Source organism: Penicillium brevicompactum, assembly GCF_028827555.1.
Source record: "Penicillium brevicompactum strain IBT 35665 chromosome Unknown utg000003l_segment0_segment0, whole genome shotgun sequence".
NCBI classification, from domain to species: Eukaryota; Fungi; Ascomycota; class Eurotiomycetes; order Eurotiales; family Aspergillaceae; genus Penicillium; species Penicillium brevicompactum.
The window spans coordinates 3,756,654-3,775,163 of record NW_026623206.1 but is presented as its reverse complement, the minus strand read 5'-3'; the positions used below and the strand labels follow the sequence as shown (position 1 = coordinate 3,775,163).

Sequence of the window (18,510 nt, the reverse complement as noted above, 5' to 3'; positions counted from 1 at the left end):
CAGAGACTGCAACTCAGAGACGGGCCTCAGGGAGGAAGCGTAAGAGCAGGGCAGATGATGATTTTGAGCAATATTAGAGAAATACATCCTGGTTCAATTATTTGATTTATTCTCCATTTTTTCTAGAAGAGCGCTGTAAGTAAAATACTCAATATTACAAGCAAAAAATGCATTAATTATGCAGTTATACGCTAGAAGTCTGTTTGTCTGGTTTACACTATATTGGGGCCCCAATGGGTTACCCAATGGGTTTTGGGTTATGAGCTATAACCCAAAACCCATCGTTGGGTCGAAGCAATGGACCCAAAACCCATTTTGGGTTGGGTTGGGTTGGGTTGGGTCCGGGTTAGAGTGGGTTGTGCCGAAGTCTATATATAACCAAACTGCTATGATATATAAGATTCATTATTCTTATCTTCATACAAATAAATAGAAACACAGAGATTTCATCTTTGTGAATATTACTCAAGTAGAATAAGTCTCTCTCTATTAATCTAGGCTAAAAAGCTATCTATAGATATTCCATAGTTAATCTATGCTTTATAATAAGATCTGTGGGTCGGTATATATCCTTCTAATAGGCTCCAAGACATCTCATACTAAGAATAATACATTTACTAAACAAAACTCTTTATATTCCGCTTAGGCTTAATAAGCTTTTTTAATCAAGATATAGATTATATCCTAGAAATTTTAGAGCACTTGATACATAGAATTATTGAAACGCTTGGTACCAGTTTTATAAAGCTATTGTAGTTTGTTAGACGTATGCTCTATGAGGTCTTAGAGTAATTTAAAGAGGATATAGTAATTATAGTAATAAGTATTCTATACTTGCTATTAACCAATCTAATATATAATTTGTACTATGTCTTCTATTCTATTCGTTTGTCTGAGGTACTATTATACAAGAGAGAAGGAAGAATTACATTTGATTCTTAGGCCCTACCTTATATAATAAAGAACATCAATTACATATATAGACGTTAAATAGTTTAGATATTATTGAGATTTAGATACTCTTTAATAATTTAATATAAAAAATCTCTTTTCTAAGACTCTATCCTACCTTTTAAGATAGTTATTAAAAATGTGACGGTACCTTACTTATCATTCTAGTAATCAACACTATATAAAGCATTACCCCAATACTTTAACGGTCATAGTAAACACCTATTTCCTAGTTATAAGTACAATCTAAGCTCTACATCTATCTATAAAACCATATCCTTATCTAAAAAACCCTACCCAAAGAATCCTATCTAAAATGGCTAGTATATTTACTTTGACTTTGTAAAATGGACACTCTCAATTATCGAAACCTACGCAACTACGCCATCGATACCATCATAGGAATACTCGGGTTTTTCTACTTTGTGATTTACCTATTAATATTCTTGATTTTTCATTTCCCTTTAACTCAAGAGTCAATCCTATACATTCTAGCAATAATCGCGTTTAGTAAAGGTATTACCCTGTGATATCTATATATTATCTTCCAGAATAGCTTCTATACATTGCACAAAGAAGAAGCTACAAAAGAGCAAGATTCCATATAATCTGTAGATCTATTTCTAATATAGACCACAACACTTCCAACAATCGCTTTTCTATTTCTAGCCTAACCGTTACTACAACTTAGATATACATCAGCTTTCACTATGATTACTATTAGAAGTCTTTCAGACACTTATCTTAAAAAGATAAATACTAGGACATTTTCCAATCAATTGTCTCTCCAATTTTCGTCAGTGGGCCTATTAGCCTTGGTGCCAACCATCCATATATTAGCAGAGCCGCTCCACACTCCCTCCCTATTAGCCGCTACATTCAGCTAATTAATACTCAGTAACCTATTCGACTATACTCTCTACACTTTGCGCCCTCTTAAAAGAATTAAAATAGCCCGATCTTAGCAGCCGAGTCTCCATAACATATACTTGATTTTGATATACAGCCTCGTAAAGTATTCCAAAACGATTATACAAATAGCAATTCCTTACATGTCTTGATACCAAGCTACAAGTAGTTAAGAGCAATAGTGGAACTAAAAGACCAATACATATAAAAGCCTATTTGCCATTATCTAATAGAGGGATTATTACCAATATTTCGCCTAGATCAACCACTAACCTCCACTTACTTCACTTGCACCACATAGGATATTTAATCCAATTTAATAATACTATTTTCAATTTACTTTTTACTTGCTCCTTATGTCATTTAACTTTATCCTAGTTTTAAGATTCCGCATCCATTATAGAAACAAGCAAAACTATAAATAATTTAAAACAATATAGTTTCGGAACAAATAAAACCAGATCTAAGATAGTAGAGTCATTTACATCATATTAATTAACGCTTATTTACATACGACAAGCTATAGACAGAGAAAATAATTAACAATACCCTTTCACCAGTTACCTAAAACCCATTAAGATATAGGCGAGATAAGAAAAAATAATCTTAACCGTTTCAAGATTTAGCCATTTCGCGCTATTAGAACAAACATTCATCAGCTAACAAGATATAGAGACTCCCTAACCCATCATTAAGAACAACAAGATTCCAAGATTAAACCAGCAGCACATATTTTGTTTTCTTTTGAGACTCTATAATATCGCTATCCATTTTGTCGCATTCCATAGTATCCCAACAGGTCTCAAAGCACTATAACGATAGTAAATAAAACTTATAACCTCTAATTCTACATTCCAATCCCAAGCCCTTTAAAAAAAGAAAGCGTATTGACTTTTACTAAAGATAAAACTCCAATTAAAACATAGACCATCAGATAAATACCTCTATTATTTCAATCTCGAGCTAATAAATATCCCCTGGAGCCGAAATAAGCAATAACAAAACGAAGTTGCGGGTTACATTACAATTTAAGTCAAAGGATCAATAATAATAAGATAATAGATTTTCAACACAGACAGGTAACCATAGCTTACTAAAACTATCAAAAAGAATATTCATTACATATATCCATTCTTTAGGACATTTTATTCAAAAATTTATAAACTTTATACTATTAACCAGCCATATTAAATAATAGAATACTATTTTATCAGAACCTTAAAAGACTTCCAGACATCATATCTAACACGGACTATATTTTAGAAAGTTTGTAAGCTAAGACCTAGAAGAATAACAATAAACTTCAGCAGCAAGACTAGTATTCAGATATCTATCAACCTACCACATTTCTTCAATAGCTACCAGATAGGAAAATACTACAACAGTAATTCGCAACTCTCAAATATTTTCTAGATACAACTTTTACATAATAAATCTAAATTTAAATAGTCATTTACTTTTAACAGCTTAATTAAACATAATACATATTAGATAAAAGATTATACCTAGGCTTCAACACAAAGTCTATTCTTAGATCCACACAAAAACTAAATAGACTACCACGAAACCTCAACTAAGAGACCTCAAATTCATCTTTCAATACCAAAAAGTTAAGGACAGCTATTTTTTTTTAGGTAGGAAGTTGAGTACACTATCCATCAAGAAAATTTTACAACCAGATAAAACGATCCTAAGAATTACACAATACCAATTAAACATTCTATCTCTATTTAAGTATATAAACCTCAAATACTCAGTCAAAAAAATACATTAGCTACAATCAATCAAGACCATGATTTCAAAAAACATCGTTAGATCCATTCTAGTAACCATTCTTCTAATTCTCAGCCTCAAAAGACTATTTATTTTATATCAATATCCCTCCAATTAGTCATAACACAAAGCTAACTTAGCTTTATGTACCTTATCTTATATTTTCTTCACTCTTCTCACCGGATTATTCTGGAGCGACAAATTACCAACATAAGATAAAGTACTCTTCTAGATTACTTCAACCTTTCCACCGCTACACACCATAGGTGGACTATACATAGGACTTAATAATAAAGAGTCTCCTTTTAGACTAACCATACTATAGTATCTCCATATAATCTTCCAACAACAGGAAAACCCAAACATTCCTCAATCACTACGCATCATATACCCTTCTTTTACTACACTCTCCACTATAACTAAAATAACATTCTCTTTCATTAAAACCTTTATCCTCAACTCTATTCATCTAGACAACCTCTTCATTCTCTCTGTAAATTACCTAGATATAGCTGCATAGTATTAATAGTTATTTAAACAGTCCACTCTAGGCCAAGCTCAACTACGATATATCGCATATTACCTCTCCATAGTAGCACTTCTTTTACTTATAGTTACCATAATAAACATGCTAAATAAAACATAGATATTTACACTAGAGGTAATCACAATCATTCCCACATTACCAACAGTACTAACACCCAGCAGATCGAACTAGTCCTTGCCTTAGTATCTTCTTTACAGTTGACCAAGTAAGCCACAGAGATATAACTTTCAGTAATCTGCAAATAAATCACGCCATTTCGAGGCTATAGACAATATGACTTAGACAAAACTTCCAAACCAATATAATTTTCCGCCTACATATAAAGAAATTCGCCAAGGAGACTCAAAAATAATCAAAGATCCAGCCTTCTCATTAACTAGAGCAAATTAAATTTTCCATTAACTAGAAAGATTTACCGTAGAGTACTTACTACTTAAGGTTACTTAATCACATATAATATTATCACTTCTAAACAAAGTTGTAAATACATATACGCTCTTTCAGAATCGTACATTTAGATCGCAATGTACTTCTTTTGACAGCTCAATGGTGTTCCCAATCTCCAAGACCTTTATATTTCGATATACAACTATCTACAAAATACACCACAAAAGCAGAGCAAGGATCTTCTTACCAGCTCTCAATTTTATATACAGGTCCGCTCACAATGACTTCCACCACTTGGACAGCAGGTTTTCTAGAATGACAAGGAGAAATCGAATATCAGCGTTCTTTTTGCTTATTCTTGAATTTTGGCCAGACCCACTTTAATCTATACCCTAGATCATCTTGAACTATCAAATAAGAAAAAGGCTATGATCGAGGCCTATCTTTACTAACTACATTCAGACTAGCGCCACCAAAGATAGTGCTTGCAAAACAATAAAACAGAACAGGATAGTGGAACTAATTCCGAACCGCCCTATATACCAATCAATAAAATCCCTGGCACGATAAGGTTCTTAAAAGAGAGTCCCTCTCAACGGGCTCATCTATCGTGCACGGTAAACCCAATTCATACTCATTTCTTAAGAGAGATTTTCATATAAACTAACACACAGACAAAACTAGACATTGAGATATACCACCTACTAGGTCTTCATACGTACCCTGTATTTGCCTAACCTAATAACGTCTATAGAGCTTGGGACGAAGTCGTCACATCCAATCCAATCGAGTTATCTCTCGCTCGGAAAACGCTCGCTTCTAGCGCCAGCCTTTTTTGGCGCCCTTTCTTTTGGATTTGCCAAGCTATCCTACTAGGAGCGTAACACGCGAGCCATAGGGTCAACAATGAATCCTCACTCAAAGGATTTTATTAGCTCACCACGAAGACGGTGGGCTCAGCGAGTCAGCGCGAATATTACGACCAACATTTATATCCTAGCGAGTGGCCATATTTAATGGTAGAAGCTTTGAGAAGTCACACAGCAATAGCATCAGATCGCAGTCGCTTACTAGATTTTAGTAACACAGCCAGCAAACTATTACAGTGTTTACCATCCGAACAGAGAAACGGCAAAGAGAAATAACATCGACCTAACCCTATCCATTATATATCTCAGTTACCATAGTGAATATATTAAGAACTATCTTGATAAACCTTACAGTCTACTAAATAGCATCAGTTTTCAACCCGCCATCAAGTCACTATAGGTTCCGCCAGAGTTTTGAAAACAGGAATACAAGACAGCGTAAAAAGGACCCAACTAAATATATTCTACTATTTTACTACCAAATCGCTATTAAAGTGATAATTAACAGAAATTGAAGGTCACGATTATATTCACGCATCTAGTTCATAAGGCCTCAATAGATGAAAAGTCTTACTAGGTTTTAGTTAGAGCGCCTAAATCATTTTACACCTCATATATTACTTTAACCATATCTATAACATAGGGCGTCCCAATTTTATCTAATAACTTGCAACTAATTCTCAACTAATCCAGAACTAATCCAGGTTTCATCACAAACTTGATCTCATCCAATAGAAATCGACAACTAGGAAAGTAGGACACTCTACCCATAGGCAACACTTTCTACCTAAGCAGAGCACGAATCATCAATCCTACACCAAGCTAATCTTTAATACAAGTCAGTCGCCTAAACATAAATACCTACAAGATCTCCCTTAATCCATAGATAACAAACATACACCACAATATCTAAAAGCAACAACGAAAAGCATTTCAAACCAAGAAAGCAATGTCAAGAAGCCCTAGCGGCTCATATATATATTTGTAATCCCATTTTACCTCTAACCCAGCTAATATTCCTAGATAATCAACTTCACCTCATTGTCCCTCCCAAAAAGTCCGTCTTCAACCGCGGCCTGAAGATAGATACACTTAGTCTATCACAAGAACAAATACCAATTTGCTCAAATCAAGTCTAAGCAATAGCTCAACCAGACTTTACCAATTGATTTGCAATAAGCTCGATCACTCACTCGAGACTATAAACCCGCAGTCCTTGGACACCTCACAATCCAATACTATCAGCCTTCCAAAGGAGGTAAGCTCTTTACTAGTTGTCCACAATATAGCCATCTAATAGAGCATAAAAGCACAATATTTCAGTGAAGGAACAATAGATAGTTCTTTCACAGCAAAATTTTACGAGCTCAAGTCTACCAAAAGCCGCATAAAAAAAGAATTAGGACGCACTCGTTCTCGACTAGATAACAGTCGTCGCGAATATTACACACTCCGGGCTAAGGCCAACAAACTTCACCACGATCTTCAAATTCTTCAGTCACAAAATAAAAACTTACATAATAAGCTAGTACAAAATAAAATAAGTATCGCTAAGACAATACAGACATTGAGTTCGTTGCATACAGAAGAAATTGAGATCACACTTGACACCCATAGCAGCCAATAAACAGCCATTAAAGCTCACACGATAACAAACTCAGCCTAAGCTCAGCTAAAAAGCAGACAACAGATCAACAATATACGCTACAAACGCAATAAATATCCCATTTTTCATCCATTACATAGTGTACATACCACCGATAATACGCGCTACATATTAACACCAGACTTATCAAGATTCAAGCCATCGCCAATATTTTAACAAAGAAAATATATCAATACTTTTTAAAAGAAGACCGCCAGCGAATAAATAGAAGCAGTCTCTAGTCGGATGCTTAACAGACACGATTTTCTAAATGATATAGACTAAGGCCAATAACATATATATAGCTTATAAGGATAATTATAGCATAATTTGTTTCCATAGATTTCGCTTGTAATTACTATATTATATCTAAAATTCCAGTCAATAAGATATTCAGTCTATTGAGGGCAGAAGTGATAGTCAACTTCATCCAATCAAGAACATATTTGGAACTATCAATTTCATCACAGCATCAAGACAAGATTCTAGTTTCTACTCAAACTATTGTTTTATAGTAAAATTACAGATCCTTACGCCTCAATAGTATCTCTTAATGATTACCCCACTTAGACTTCGGCACAACCCACTCTAACCCGGACCCAACCCAACCCAACCCAACCCAAAATGGGTTTTGGGTCCATTGCTTCGACCCAACGATGGGTTTTGGGTTATAGCTCATAACCCAAAACCCATTGGGTAACCCATTGGGGCCCCAATATAGTGTAAACCAGACAAACAGACTTCTAGCGTATAACTGCATAATTAATGCATTTTTTGCTTGTAATATTGAGTATTTTACTTACAGCGCTCTTCTAGAAAAAATGGAGAATAAATCAAATAATTGAACCAGGATGTATTTCTCTAATATTGCTCAAAATCATCATCTGCCCTGCTCTTACGCTTCCTCCCTGAGGCCCGTCTCTGAGTTGCAGTCTCTGGTAACTCTGGCTCTGTCACCTCTATATCTATATCTATTAAATGAGGAGATGTCTCTCGCAGTCTATTATCTACTCCTTCTTCCTCTTCATTATCACTAATCAGGTCAAGCTCAGCATCCTCTATATATTCATCGTTCTGCTCCTTCGCTGACTCAATCTCAGCTAGTGTAAAGAACTGCTCAAGCTGCTTTGCCTCAGCATCCTTAATATTGAATCTTGTTGCACATAGAAACAACATAAGCTCCTCGATTGTTTCGGACTTCAGACGACCACGGCGGTAGTGACAAACATCCCGAGCAGTATTGAAGAGCCGTTCGACACCAGCACCAGTTGCTGGAATAGAGAGAATATCGCGAGCAAGTAACGCGATCGCAGGGAAACGAGATTGGTTCTCACGCCAGAATTGAAGAGGTTCAATATCAATTAGATCTAGTAGTATAAATATATTAGTATTATCCTATATAGGGAAGAAATAGATCATAAACATACCACTATCGAGATATTGAGTCATCTCATCACCAGCTGGTTTTGCGGATATCTTGTTACTCTTTAGCATCATGTTCAGTCTAGAACTAGATGATGCTATTGTTGGAGTATTAGTCGATCCTTGATTTATTGTAAGGCGCTCTTGATACGGAATCAATAATTCCTGGAATGATTTCCGGTAGGTATCACGCCAGTGAGGCTCCCAATTATCAGATTGAAAGAACTGAAATCTGCTGTCAGGTGCCAGCATTGTCCCAACTGCATAGATATGTCCTTTGAGATTGTCGGTTTGAGAGTAGTACTCATCAAGTTTCAAGCGACCAGCTATGAGTGCTTTGAGCATGTCTGATTTCCATGGAACACGCTTGCGTTTAAGCAGCGCCTCTGCTTCAAAAAAGTGATCAAAGAGGGCATTGTAAATCTTAAAGACAAGATGTGTGGTGACCTCCTTTGTCTTCGAGAGCTCTGTTGTGTAGTCAAAGAATGGCCGAGTGATTTGTAGAAGATAGTCAATTTGACGCCATTCTTGAGTATCAAGCAACATCTCCTCACAGTCATACTCCTCACAGAAGGGCTGGAAGAAACTACGTAGTCTCTTTGCACGACGAAGCATCAAGAAGGTAGAATTCCACCGAGTCCTTACGTCCTGGATTGGAACAAGCTGGGATCCCTTTTCTTGAAGTCGGAGAAAGGCCGCCTGGCGTTGCGGACTTGCATGGATATACACAGCAAGATAACGGACCTTGTTTAAGGTGTATGAGATCCTCTGTGTCTGGTGCTGAGCATTTGCCTTTGCTGCAGATGACTTCTGGTCAGTCCACTTTGTTTCTGCATTCTCATTTAGAGGGATGGCCTTTAAACGATCAAGGAGCTGGTTCAAACAAAGCTGGATAACATGGGCAAGACAGGGTATTCGGATTACTGTCACATCGCTAGAGAGCGCCTGCTGAATAGCCTCAACCATTGTCTTGTTGTTGGTTGCATTATCAGTTGTGACTCCAAATACCCGATCCTGGATCTTGTGCTCAACTAGAGTTTCAAGGAGTACACCACTTAAATTTAAACCGGTATGGGAGCCATAAAGTGGTTTAAATCCAAGTAGAACCTCTTGGTATACCCAGTTACTGTCAACAAAATAGCCAGTGATAGCCATGAACGCCTGGTTATATGGAGAAGTCCAGCAATCTAATGCGATCGAGATTTTTGCGTCGTTGGGTAGTGTTTGGAGGATAGATTTCTGTCGTTCTATGATCATATCACGTAAACGACGACGTATTGTGGTAGCAGAGGGTATCGGAGGGAGAGATGGTGCAGAGCGGGCTAATCGGAATAGCTTGTGAAATGTTGGATGTTCGATGAGGTGGAATGGAAGTCGATTGAGGGTGAGAAATTGGAGAAGATGCTCTTCCCATGCCGATTGTGAAAAAGGAGCCTCTGGTAAGCCGTGATCCTATGTATCCAGGAGTGTTAGGGAAATCGGATAACTAAATAAAGAGGTAAGGAGATACTACTTTTTGAAGGAACTGGGTAATTTCTCCTTTACCTCCCTGTTGAGCTTTGCGACAGCCTGCTGTCTTTAAATGCTTCAACATTGTTGATGTACCATGATAGCCCTTTCCGCTAGGTGATGGAGAATGGGGATGCTCTAGGATCTTTGAGCAGCGCTTACACATCACCTTTGGCGCACCATCTTTGGTATAGGCAACTTGGTCGAAGTTGCTCCATATGTTTGAATTGCGATTTGAATCCCAGGAAATCTTGCTTTTCTGCCCATAGTCGGTTTGTAGCCACCACTCAACCCATTCTTCATATGCCATATTGTCATAAAGCACATATGCCTTTCTCCGATCGGGGCCAACGCGAGTAAGAGAGTGTGGAATTGGTAGAAGGTTGGAGGGCCGAAGGAAGTCAGTATCAATAGCATCAAAAGGCTCAATTGTGAGCTGGCTACCAGATGGGGTTGGAACTCGAGAAGAGGGTATAAGATAGCTAAGGTTATCTGTATCCGCATCGTAAAGAGTAGGTAAAAAGTCAGAATGCTGGCTTTGGGACATTGCGACCGAAAAGGGGAATACTATAGAGGTAAGGGGGAAAGGCAGAGAGAGTATATACTTACAAGAGAAGGGTATATGAACAGTAAACACCTTAGTCCTATAGTAAAGTAGATAGATCAAAAGGTATAAGCTATAATGTTGTTTGATTGGCTATATAAGCTCTATTTAAATGGGTCTAACCCAAGAGAACCCAACAGGACCCAACAGGACCCATCAAAACCCAAGAGAACCCATTCATAACCCATCGAAACCCAAGAGAACCCATTCATAACCCATTAAAACCCAAGAGGACCCATTCATAACCCACTCCCCCAGAAGATCCCTCAAAAATGTTTCATTTACCCTCCCAGAAGAACTTTTCTAACCGCGGTCAGAGATAATAATATATACACCTACACCCCCCTAGAAGGGCTTTTCTGACCGCGGTCAGAAATAATGACATATACACCTACCTCCCAGAAGTGATTTTCTGACCGCGGTCAGAAAATATAATTCGGAGCACATATAATAAGTTAAATATAAGAGAAGAGAAATATAGCTTTAATATAATATCAATTGTATATAAAATCAAATAAGAATAAGATATTTCTATTTACATTCATAGTTATCCTATAATATATACATACTCCCCTCTACCACAAATATATATTTTCAACAGTCCACAGTCAATAAATGCTTAAATTAATAGAACACCACTATACTACGATTAATGTGAATTTTTATCAGTAATCAATATAATACAAAGCCTATTAGCTTCAAATTCAGGGTAATTACATAAATTTTCCAACTTAATATTGTGATAATGTAGCAATATTTGATGAACAAACCAGAACAGCTGTAAAAAACAGTAATTTATTTGAATGACTTAGCATTGTTATGAACGCCAAGACCTATCTTTTATGCAAAAATGGGTTCAAATGGGTTATTATTGGGTTATTGGGTTTAACCCATTGGGTTTTGGGTTGGGTTGGGTTTTGGGTCGGAGACTCCGACCCAAAATGGGTTCTGCCGAAGTCTAAGTAGAATCAGAGCACTTAGGTTATTACTTATTCCCAAATTATAAATTACCTTAATATTTATATAGATATTAATGTTAAATTAGTGATTTTGACACACGATATGCTCTTTGAGATCTTTGTTACTCTTGAGAAACTCTATAGACAGGGATCGTCCTAGACAATCGTATAGAGATTTAGGATATAGAATAAGCTTCGTTATAAGGGTAGTAATATTACTAACTTTGTAAACAAGTTTTAAAAAGCGCTTTATGACTACAAAGAGATTATTATATTAAATAAGGTCTTCTTTGAATAGGAGTATATAGCTTTTATAATTGTAATTATATTAAATCCCCGCTACAATGTTTTTATCTAGATATTTAAATTAACAAATGTATATATTATGTATTAGGAATTCTATATTTCCAAAATAACTAATAAGTCGATCTAATACACTTATTCTAGCAACAACAAGTCAACAAATCTTCCTTTTACGAACTCAATAATCACCGGGATCTTTTTGAGGAATATTCCACTATCTTTAGATACTTCTTTATCCAAGGATAATAAAAAGGATATTAAAAATAAGGATAAGGGATCAACTCCCCCAAAGCTTGAAAAGTATAAAAATAATAAGAATACTCGTTATTATCAGTATCACAAGTCTTGGGGAATTTATAAGCCTAAAAACTGCTATCTAAAGAAGAAGAAATCTGGCAATTCTGGCAATTTAGTGAATACGACAACCATTATATCTGCGAAAGCTCCTTCTACGTATGGTATGTAGGTCGATATGGTGGTTATCGATCTGACATTCGCTTATTACAATAACTTTTGGACATAATAGGTCAGTATTTAGGTATCGAAAAACACTATTATTTCTCTATTATCGTCTATTGAATTTAATTAGATGATCAATTCTGGTACTTCTAAATATATGATGTCTTTCTGGTCGATTTTTGCTAATTTCAAGCCTTATTGTATGCCCGTTATTACCACAACAGGTTAGCGTTTCTTTATTAAGGGCTTTGGTGATGTCGTTTTGTCTATTTAGGATCCTATAGCTCAGGATCTTGGAGAACTATTTCTTCGAGAGGTCTAACTTGCCCCAAAATTAAACAATAATCTAATCTCTATCTCCGCACTTAACAAACAAGATTACTAAATCAGCTTTAATATCAAAAAGGCTGTTTTCTCACGTAAAAATAGGTTTAAAATTATGGACCTATATATTGTTGACCTCATTAAAGACCACTATTAGCTTAAATATCTAGGAGATTTGTTAGACTTAGTGAAACACTTTATTCGCATTACATAAGCAATCTATTCGCCCTCAATCAACCTACTTTTATCTAAGGATCTTATCAATAGTCTAAAAGATGGTTTTTAGGTCTAAAACAGTCAAGATGTCACAAACGCGGTAAACATAGTTGCTTCTACAGATATTAATGCTATTAGGAAGCGCAAGAATAACCCCATTTCAATTAATCTGGCCTATCGCTGTGCTTGTTATACTGGCGAGGATCGAGTTCGTAAAATAGAGCACAATATAATTGGGATGACCTTTAAAAAGGGTAAGGGTATCACCTACTCTTGCGTTCTCTATATCAGCGCCAAAAGCTATTAGCTTCTATATAATAAAAAGCGCCAAATTCGCACTAAATTAGGTGATTTATTATATTTTGATATCTAGAGACCCTACTCCCATATAGGCTACGAGTGCGAGACCTATTTTATGACAATTTCTGATGATATCTTCTGCTATATATGGGTTTTTACGATGAAATCAATAACTAAAATCCTTCTAAATTTGTAAAAAGTGATCAGCTTCTTAGACTAGTAGTTTAAGATTAAGGTCAAACAGATTTAGGGAGACGATGCCTCTGTTTATAAGCCTATTTAGGCTTTTTACGAGTATTATGGTATTGTTATGTCTTCAACATCCTTATATATAAAGTAGCTAAATGGCGTTGTTGAATAGTCTAATAGATATTTGGTGAAACCTATGATCACTATAATAGTCGAAAATTAGCTTTTAAAGTATCTTTGGTTGCTTATTCTGCAAAGAATAAACCATACAATCAATTGATTGTACCATTCACAAATCAACATAACCCTATATGAAGCCTTCCATAGCTACAAGTCGTATATCTCTTATCTCTGGGTATTAGACTGCCAGGTTTGGTATCATATTGATAAAGAATAGCGCGTTGACAAGCTTGATTCCTATATAAATAAGGGCCGTTTGATCAGTTATAATATTGGGAATCGCTATGTGATCTACAATATCTATACAAAGAAGATAACTTACTCTCGCAATATCGTTTTTAATAAAATCAAGGAAGCTAGCTTGTCTAAGCCCCAATATAACACTAAATTAGGAGAACAAATACATAGAGATCGATTTACTTTGGTTCTATCTAAGCGCTCTCTTACAGAGATTACAAGATTTGTTCTTATCGATTTTCTAATAGATAGTTAACTATCTGCCAATTCTGTGATTCCTAGACCTCTTTTGATTCCTGCAAGGTCCAAATCGCCCTTAATTCCTCTGCGTTCTCAATCCTTGTCGATTCCTACACGCCCGCTCCCTCCGCTAGTTTAAACGGCTTTGAAGCCTCGAATTTACCCTTCTTATCTGACGGTTACAAGCGAAGAGGTTTTAGGAGAGGCACAAATAGATAGTAGAAGTGACGTTTATTCAGTTTCTCAATTATATCAATCTAAACGGATTGCTAAAATGTAATAGGGATAATATCAAGGGAGTACTATAGCGGCCACTCCATCTACTTCAACTATACCTACAAGTGCTAAAACTGTATCAAACCGCCCGTCTACAGTGTCTTTACCCAATCATGTTCCCTCGTAGATCGTTATTGATATCTTTGGTGGAGAACCGACGTATGATGCGTAGTATCTGTCTAAAAAGAAAGTAGTATCTATTTTATTAAGATATTACTATTTGATTACTCTCGTTTCAATCCCCTCACATAGAATCCACTACACAACAATTAATCTACCATCCCCTATAATTTTGCAACATCTAAAAAAGCACATAAAGATAGACATTAACGTTACCTCTATATTGATAAGCAATCCTGATACCACCAAAAAACTCTACATTTCTACAATTCTCAACAAGGATAAACCCTCCAAACTAGGACCCAAAGACCCCGATTACATCCCATACATCTAGAAACAAGCTATGACCTACCTTAAACACAATAAATAACTTATCGCTACAAAAAAGAAGCTAAAACGCCACAATAAGAATAGTACCTAGCACATCGTTAGTCGTGAAAAGGGTCAGAAACGACCCTTTACCCTTCACTAGATTTAGACAATTAAATACAATAGCATCTACAAAGCTTACTTAATCTGCCGTAGCTTTAATCAAGTTAAAAACATCGACTTTCATAAACTTTATATTATTATTTCAAAGCCTATATCGTTTAAAGTCTTCACAGCCATTACAATTAAAAATAGATAGCCCCTTCATCATATTGACATCATTACTACGTTTTTAAACTCGGAAATGAAGGAGTCCGTCTATATTAAGCTTCCTGAAAAAGAATACAAGTGATTTCCTGGGATGATAGGCCTACTTCTTCAAAACATAAATGATCTAAAATAGGCACCCTATGAATAATATCTACTTCTTCGTGACATCCTGATCAAAATAGGATTCACTATATTAGAATCAGATCAGTCTATCTTCATCAAATTTACTAAAGATAGCCCCATTTACGTCCTGATCTACATCGATAACCTGCTTATCACTTCCCCAGCCAAAAAGCTTATTGCACAATTCAAAACTAAACTCGTAAAGCACTTCGACCTCACTAACAAAGGAGAAGTCAAGCGGTTTCTAAGAACAGACATCATTCGTCGTCCAAAAAGGATTTATCTCTCTTAAGAGGACTACATCGTTAAAACCCTAGTAAAATTCAGTCTTACTAACCTAAATAGCACCTCTACTCCTATAAATAAGAGGCTAATTCTCGTCGTGAATCCGGCTAAAGTTCCTATATCCAAAACTGATGTCAAACGGTTCTAGAAGTAGATTGAAACTTTCATTTAGCTAATAGTATTTACCCGCCCTAATATCTCATTCCCTGTCATCAAATTAGCTCGTTTTATAACTAATCTAGACGAACAATATTAGGCTACCCTCAAAAAGATCTTCCACTATTTACAAGGCTTAAAGGACCTATATATTTTCTTTGTGAATAAGCGATATTATTTAACCAAGGGTCCCGCCACTGTTTACGACACCAAGAATCGAGTATATAACATGCTCGATCTTAAATTAGCAGACCCAGATCCTATCCCCAAATATCGAGATTTAGAGCTTATAAGATATTCCAACGCTAACTGGTCTAGCTCTCATTCCAAGAGTGCCCTCTCTACATCCAGTTTCATCTTCATATTCAACGAAAGACCTATTTCCTAGATCTTTAAAAAACAACCCTACGTTGCGACCTCAATTACTGAATCCAAGTATATCGCACAGGTCCTCGCAACCTAGAAAGCCATCTAGTTTACCCGCCTACTCACTGAGCTTCGCATCCAGATCTTCAAACCTGTCAAAATCATAGCAGACAACAATGGAGCTATCGCACTCACTAAAAACCCCGTTTTTCATACGAATACAAAACATATCTCTATACGATTTTATAAGATTCAGGAAGAAGTTAAAGCTAGCAACATCGTCTTTACAAAGATCCCCATGGCAGAAATGGCAGCAGATAGCTTCACTAAACCCCTCGCCCACATCCTATTTCAACATTGGGTAACCATATTCAATCTGAGGAAGCTTCCTGACGATATACTTCGTACAAATACGACCTCCGCAGCTCTCCATACTACGGATCCCCATACTAGCAACTCGCCGACACAACCCCATACTAGCACTTCGTCAGTAGAAAATATCGTCACCAACATCCTTTCACTAGATTCCTCACTCGTATGAGAAGAAATCGCTTCTTCCTCCTCTCTCTAGAAAGGATTTCCTAACGATTAAACACCTCTTTGCGAAACTACCTCTATTTCCTAATCGAGATATCACCTAATATTACGCGCTCTACCTATACAATCCACTTTGCCTTGCTTATTAGACCACTCTTTGCTTATTCCCTGAACCCTAGATGCACCTTTTATTTTACCTCTTTACCCTTTCTTACCCGTGAACTTGGTAATATTATACTACATTTTCTTACATCATTGCTAGCTTTATGGGGGGCTCTTTTTCGAAGAGATGGATGGATAATCTCGTGGAGGATGTTGAAAGGGAGTTCTTGTTGTTAGTAGATCACGTGACCGTGACCCTTCTGCCTATTAGTTCTCGCTCCTCCATAGCTTCTCTCTTCTTCTTTCTTCTCTCTTTAGACGCACAATACTATTCTTCGAATAGCCTCCTTTTCTTCCTATCTACGTTCTAGTAGACCTTCCAAGAGATTCTCAATTAATAAATTTATATAAAATCATCAATATGATCTATAATCCCTTTAATTATATAAAGTAAGACGATAGAAGCAGTATTCTACATATAGAGAATATATATTTCCAGGTCGATAGCGTTTATTGTTTCAATATAATATCCACTCAAAAGCGTAACAGAAATAAATAACTAAAATTACACTAGATAACTAATCAGGTTTATCCACAATTTATACATGTTTTTGGGTATTTTAGACAACCCGCAAGTACCCGCCAAGAACCCATAGGCGGGTTCATCAAGGCCAAAACCCGCGGTGGGTTACCCATAGGCGGGTAAGGAAATTGAAAACCCAACCCAAACCCACGTTTAGCGAGGTCTACTCCTGCCTATTAGTTCTCGCTCCTCTATAGCTTCTCTCTTTTTCCTTCTTTCTCTTTAGACGCACAATCCTATTATTCGAATAGCCTCCTTTTCTTCCTGCCTACGATCTTGTAGACCTTCCAAGAAAACTATATAATAGAAATTCGAATATAGTTAGTGCATATAATAGAAATTCGGATACGATTAGCACCATGGCCTAAGGTATCCCGCAACTTGGATACCGCGCGAAATTTGACCAACTTTAAATACTTATAACTCCATGATAAGAGGGTCAATTGTAATTTAAAGAAAACATTCAAACATATCTAGTCCTCAGCTATCGGCTAATATAAAATTGATTACGAAAAGTTGTGATTGTGGAAGTGGATAGGACCTACATTTTGCCTAATATAATACTCTATTACCAATCTCCTTTATTTTATTGATGGATAAGATAAAATCAGTCTGAAATAAGTAAAGTATATTTTTCAGTACATAAAGATGCCTCTCATCCCAATCCATAAAACATGAGAAACACAGGAGTAAGCAAGACACACTCAGAGTGATCAGAAGTGCCGTTGATAGAAGGGCCTTTGAGAGAAAGACGTTGCATGTTCTATCAGATATCAACTCAATTAATGCCAAGCGGCAGAGCTGGTTTCCTGAGGCTTCGGAACGGAACTAGCTTCCCATGGCTTTGGGCTAGGTTCTGCCAACTTTGGGCAGTCGGTCTCCTGGATAGCACGAATGCAAACCTTTTCGTCGAGCTGCATATTCTCACAGTAAGGGTGAATCGCAGGGTTTAGCTTCAGGAAGGTAGCCAAGTCAAGACCAGGGTGCATATTGACGACGTCATTGCAGGTCTCCGGGGGAGCGTGCAGCTGAGGCAAATACCAAGAGATACCTACATGGAGTCAATTAGCAAATATATTTCATGTAAGATAAGCTGGTAGACTGAATTTTAAGGGTCATTTACATTCTCCCACTTTTTGTGTTTCGAGCTCACCGATCTGCATCGAAGGGCTGGCGTTCACAGCGGCTAAAAGGCCAAGGCCGAATCCAAGCGCAATAACAGTTCGAACGGTTGGGATCATTTTGTTCAGTCAGGAGATTAAAGTTTTTGATAGCAGCAAGGTGATAGATTGTTATGCTG

General features: G+C 36.6%; 4 protein-coding genes across 4 annotated transcripts; 3 read left to right on the top strand and 1 right to left on the bottom strand.

Annotated features, from left to right (window-relative positions):
* Positions 1 to 12,963: 12,963 nt before the first annotated feature.
* Positions 12,964 to 13,184, top strand: N7506_005314 (uncharacterized protein; the record flags this gene model as incomplete). Its single annotated transcript, XM_056954608.1, has 2 exons — positions 12,964 to 12,977; positions 13,016 to 13,184. 2 exons carry the CDS (start codon positions 12,964 to 12,966, stop codon positions 13,182 to 13,184), a joined length of 183 nt encoding a protein of 60 aa, XP_056813497.1.
* A 1,228-nt stretch (positions 13,185 to 14,412) lies between these two features.
* Positions 14,413 to 14,753, top strand: N7506_005313 (uncharacterized protein; the record flags this gene model as incomplete). The annotated part of the gene is made up of 2 exons (XM_056954607.1): positions 14,413 to 14,429; positions 14,552 to 14,753. The coding sequence occupies 2 exons, from the start codon at positions 14,413 to 14,415 to the stop codon at positions 14,751 to 14,753; spliced, it is 219 nt and encodes a 72-aa protein (XP_056813496.1).
* A 339-nt stretch (positions 14,754 to 15,092) lies between these two features.
* Positions 15,093 to 16,529, top strand: N7506_005312 (Ty1/Copia family ribonuclease HI; the record flags this gene model as incomplete). Its single annotated transcript, XM_056954606.1, has 7 exons — positions 15,093 to 15,136; positions 15,192 to 15,219; positions 15,267 to 15,447; positions 15,475 to 15,578; positions 15,723 to 15,842; positions 16,011 to 16,070; positions 16,098 to 16,529. The coding sequence occupies 7 exons, from the start codon at positions 15,093 to 15,095 to the stop codon at positions 16,527 to 16,529; spliced, it is 969 nt and encodes a 322-aa protein (XP_056813495.1).
* Positions 16,530 to 17,992: 1,463 nt separating this feature from the next.
* Positions 17,993 to 18,451, bottom strand: N7506_005311 (uncharacterized protein; the record flags this gene model as incomplete). Its single annotated transcript, XM_056954605.1, has 2 exons — positions 17,993 to 18,261; positions 18,334 to 18,451. The coding sequence occupies 2 exons, from the start codon at positions 18,449 to 18,451 to the stop codon at positions 17,993 to 17,995; spliced, it is 387 nt and encodes a 128-aa protein (XP_056813494.1).
* Positions 18,452 to 18,510: the final 59 nt, after the last annotated feature.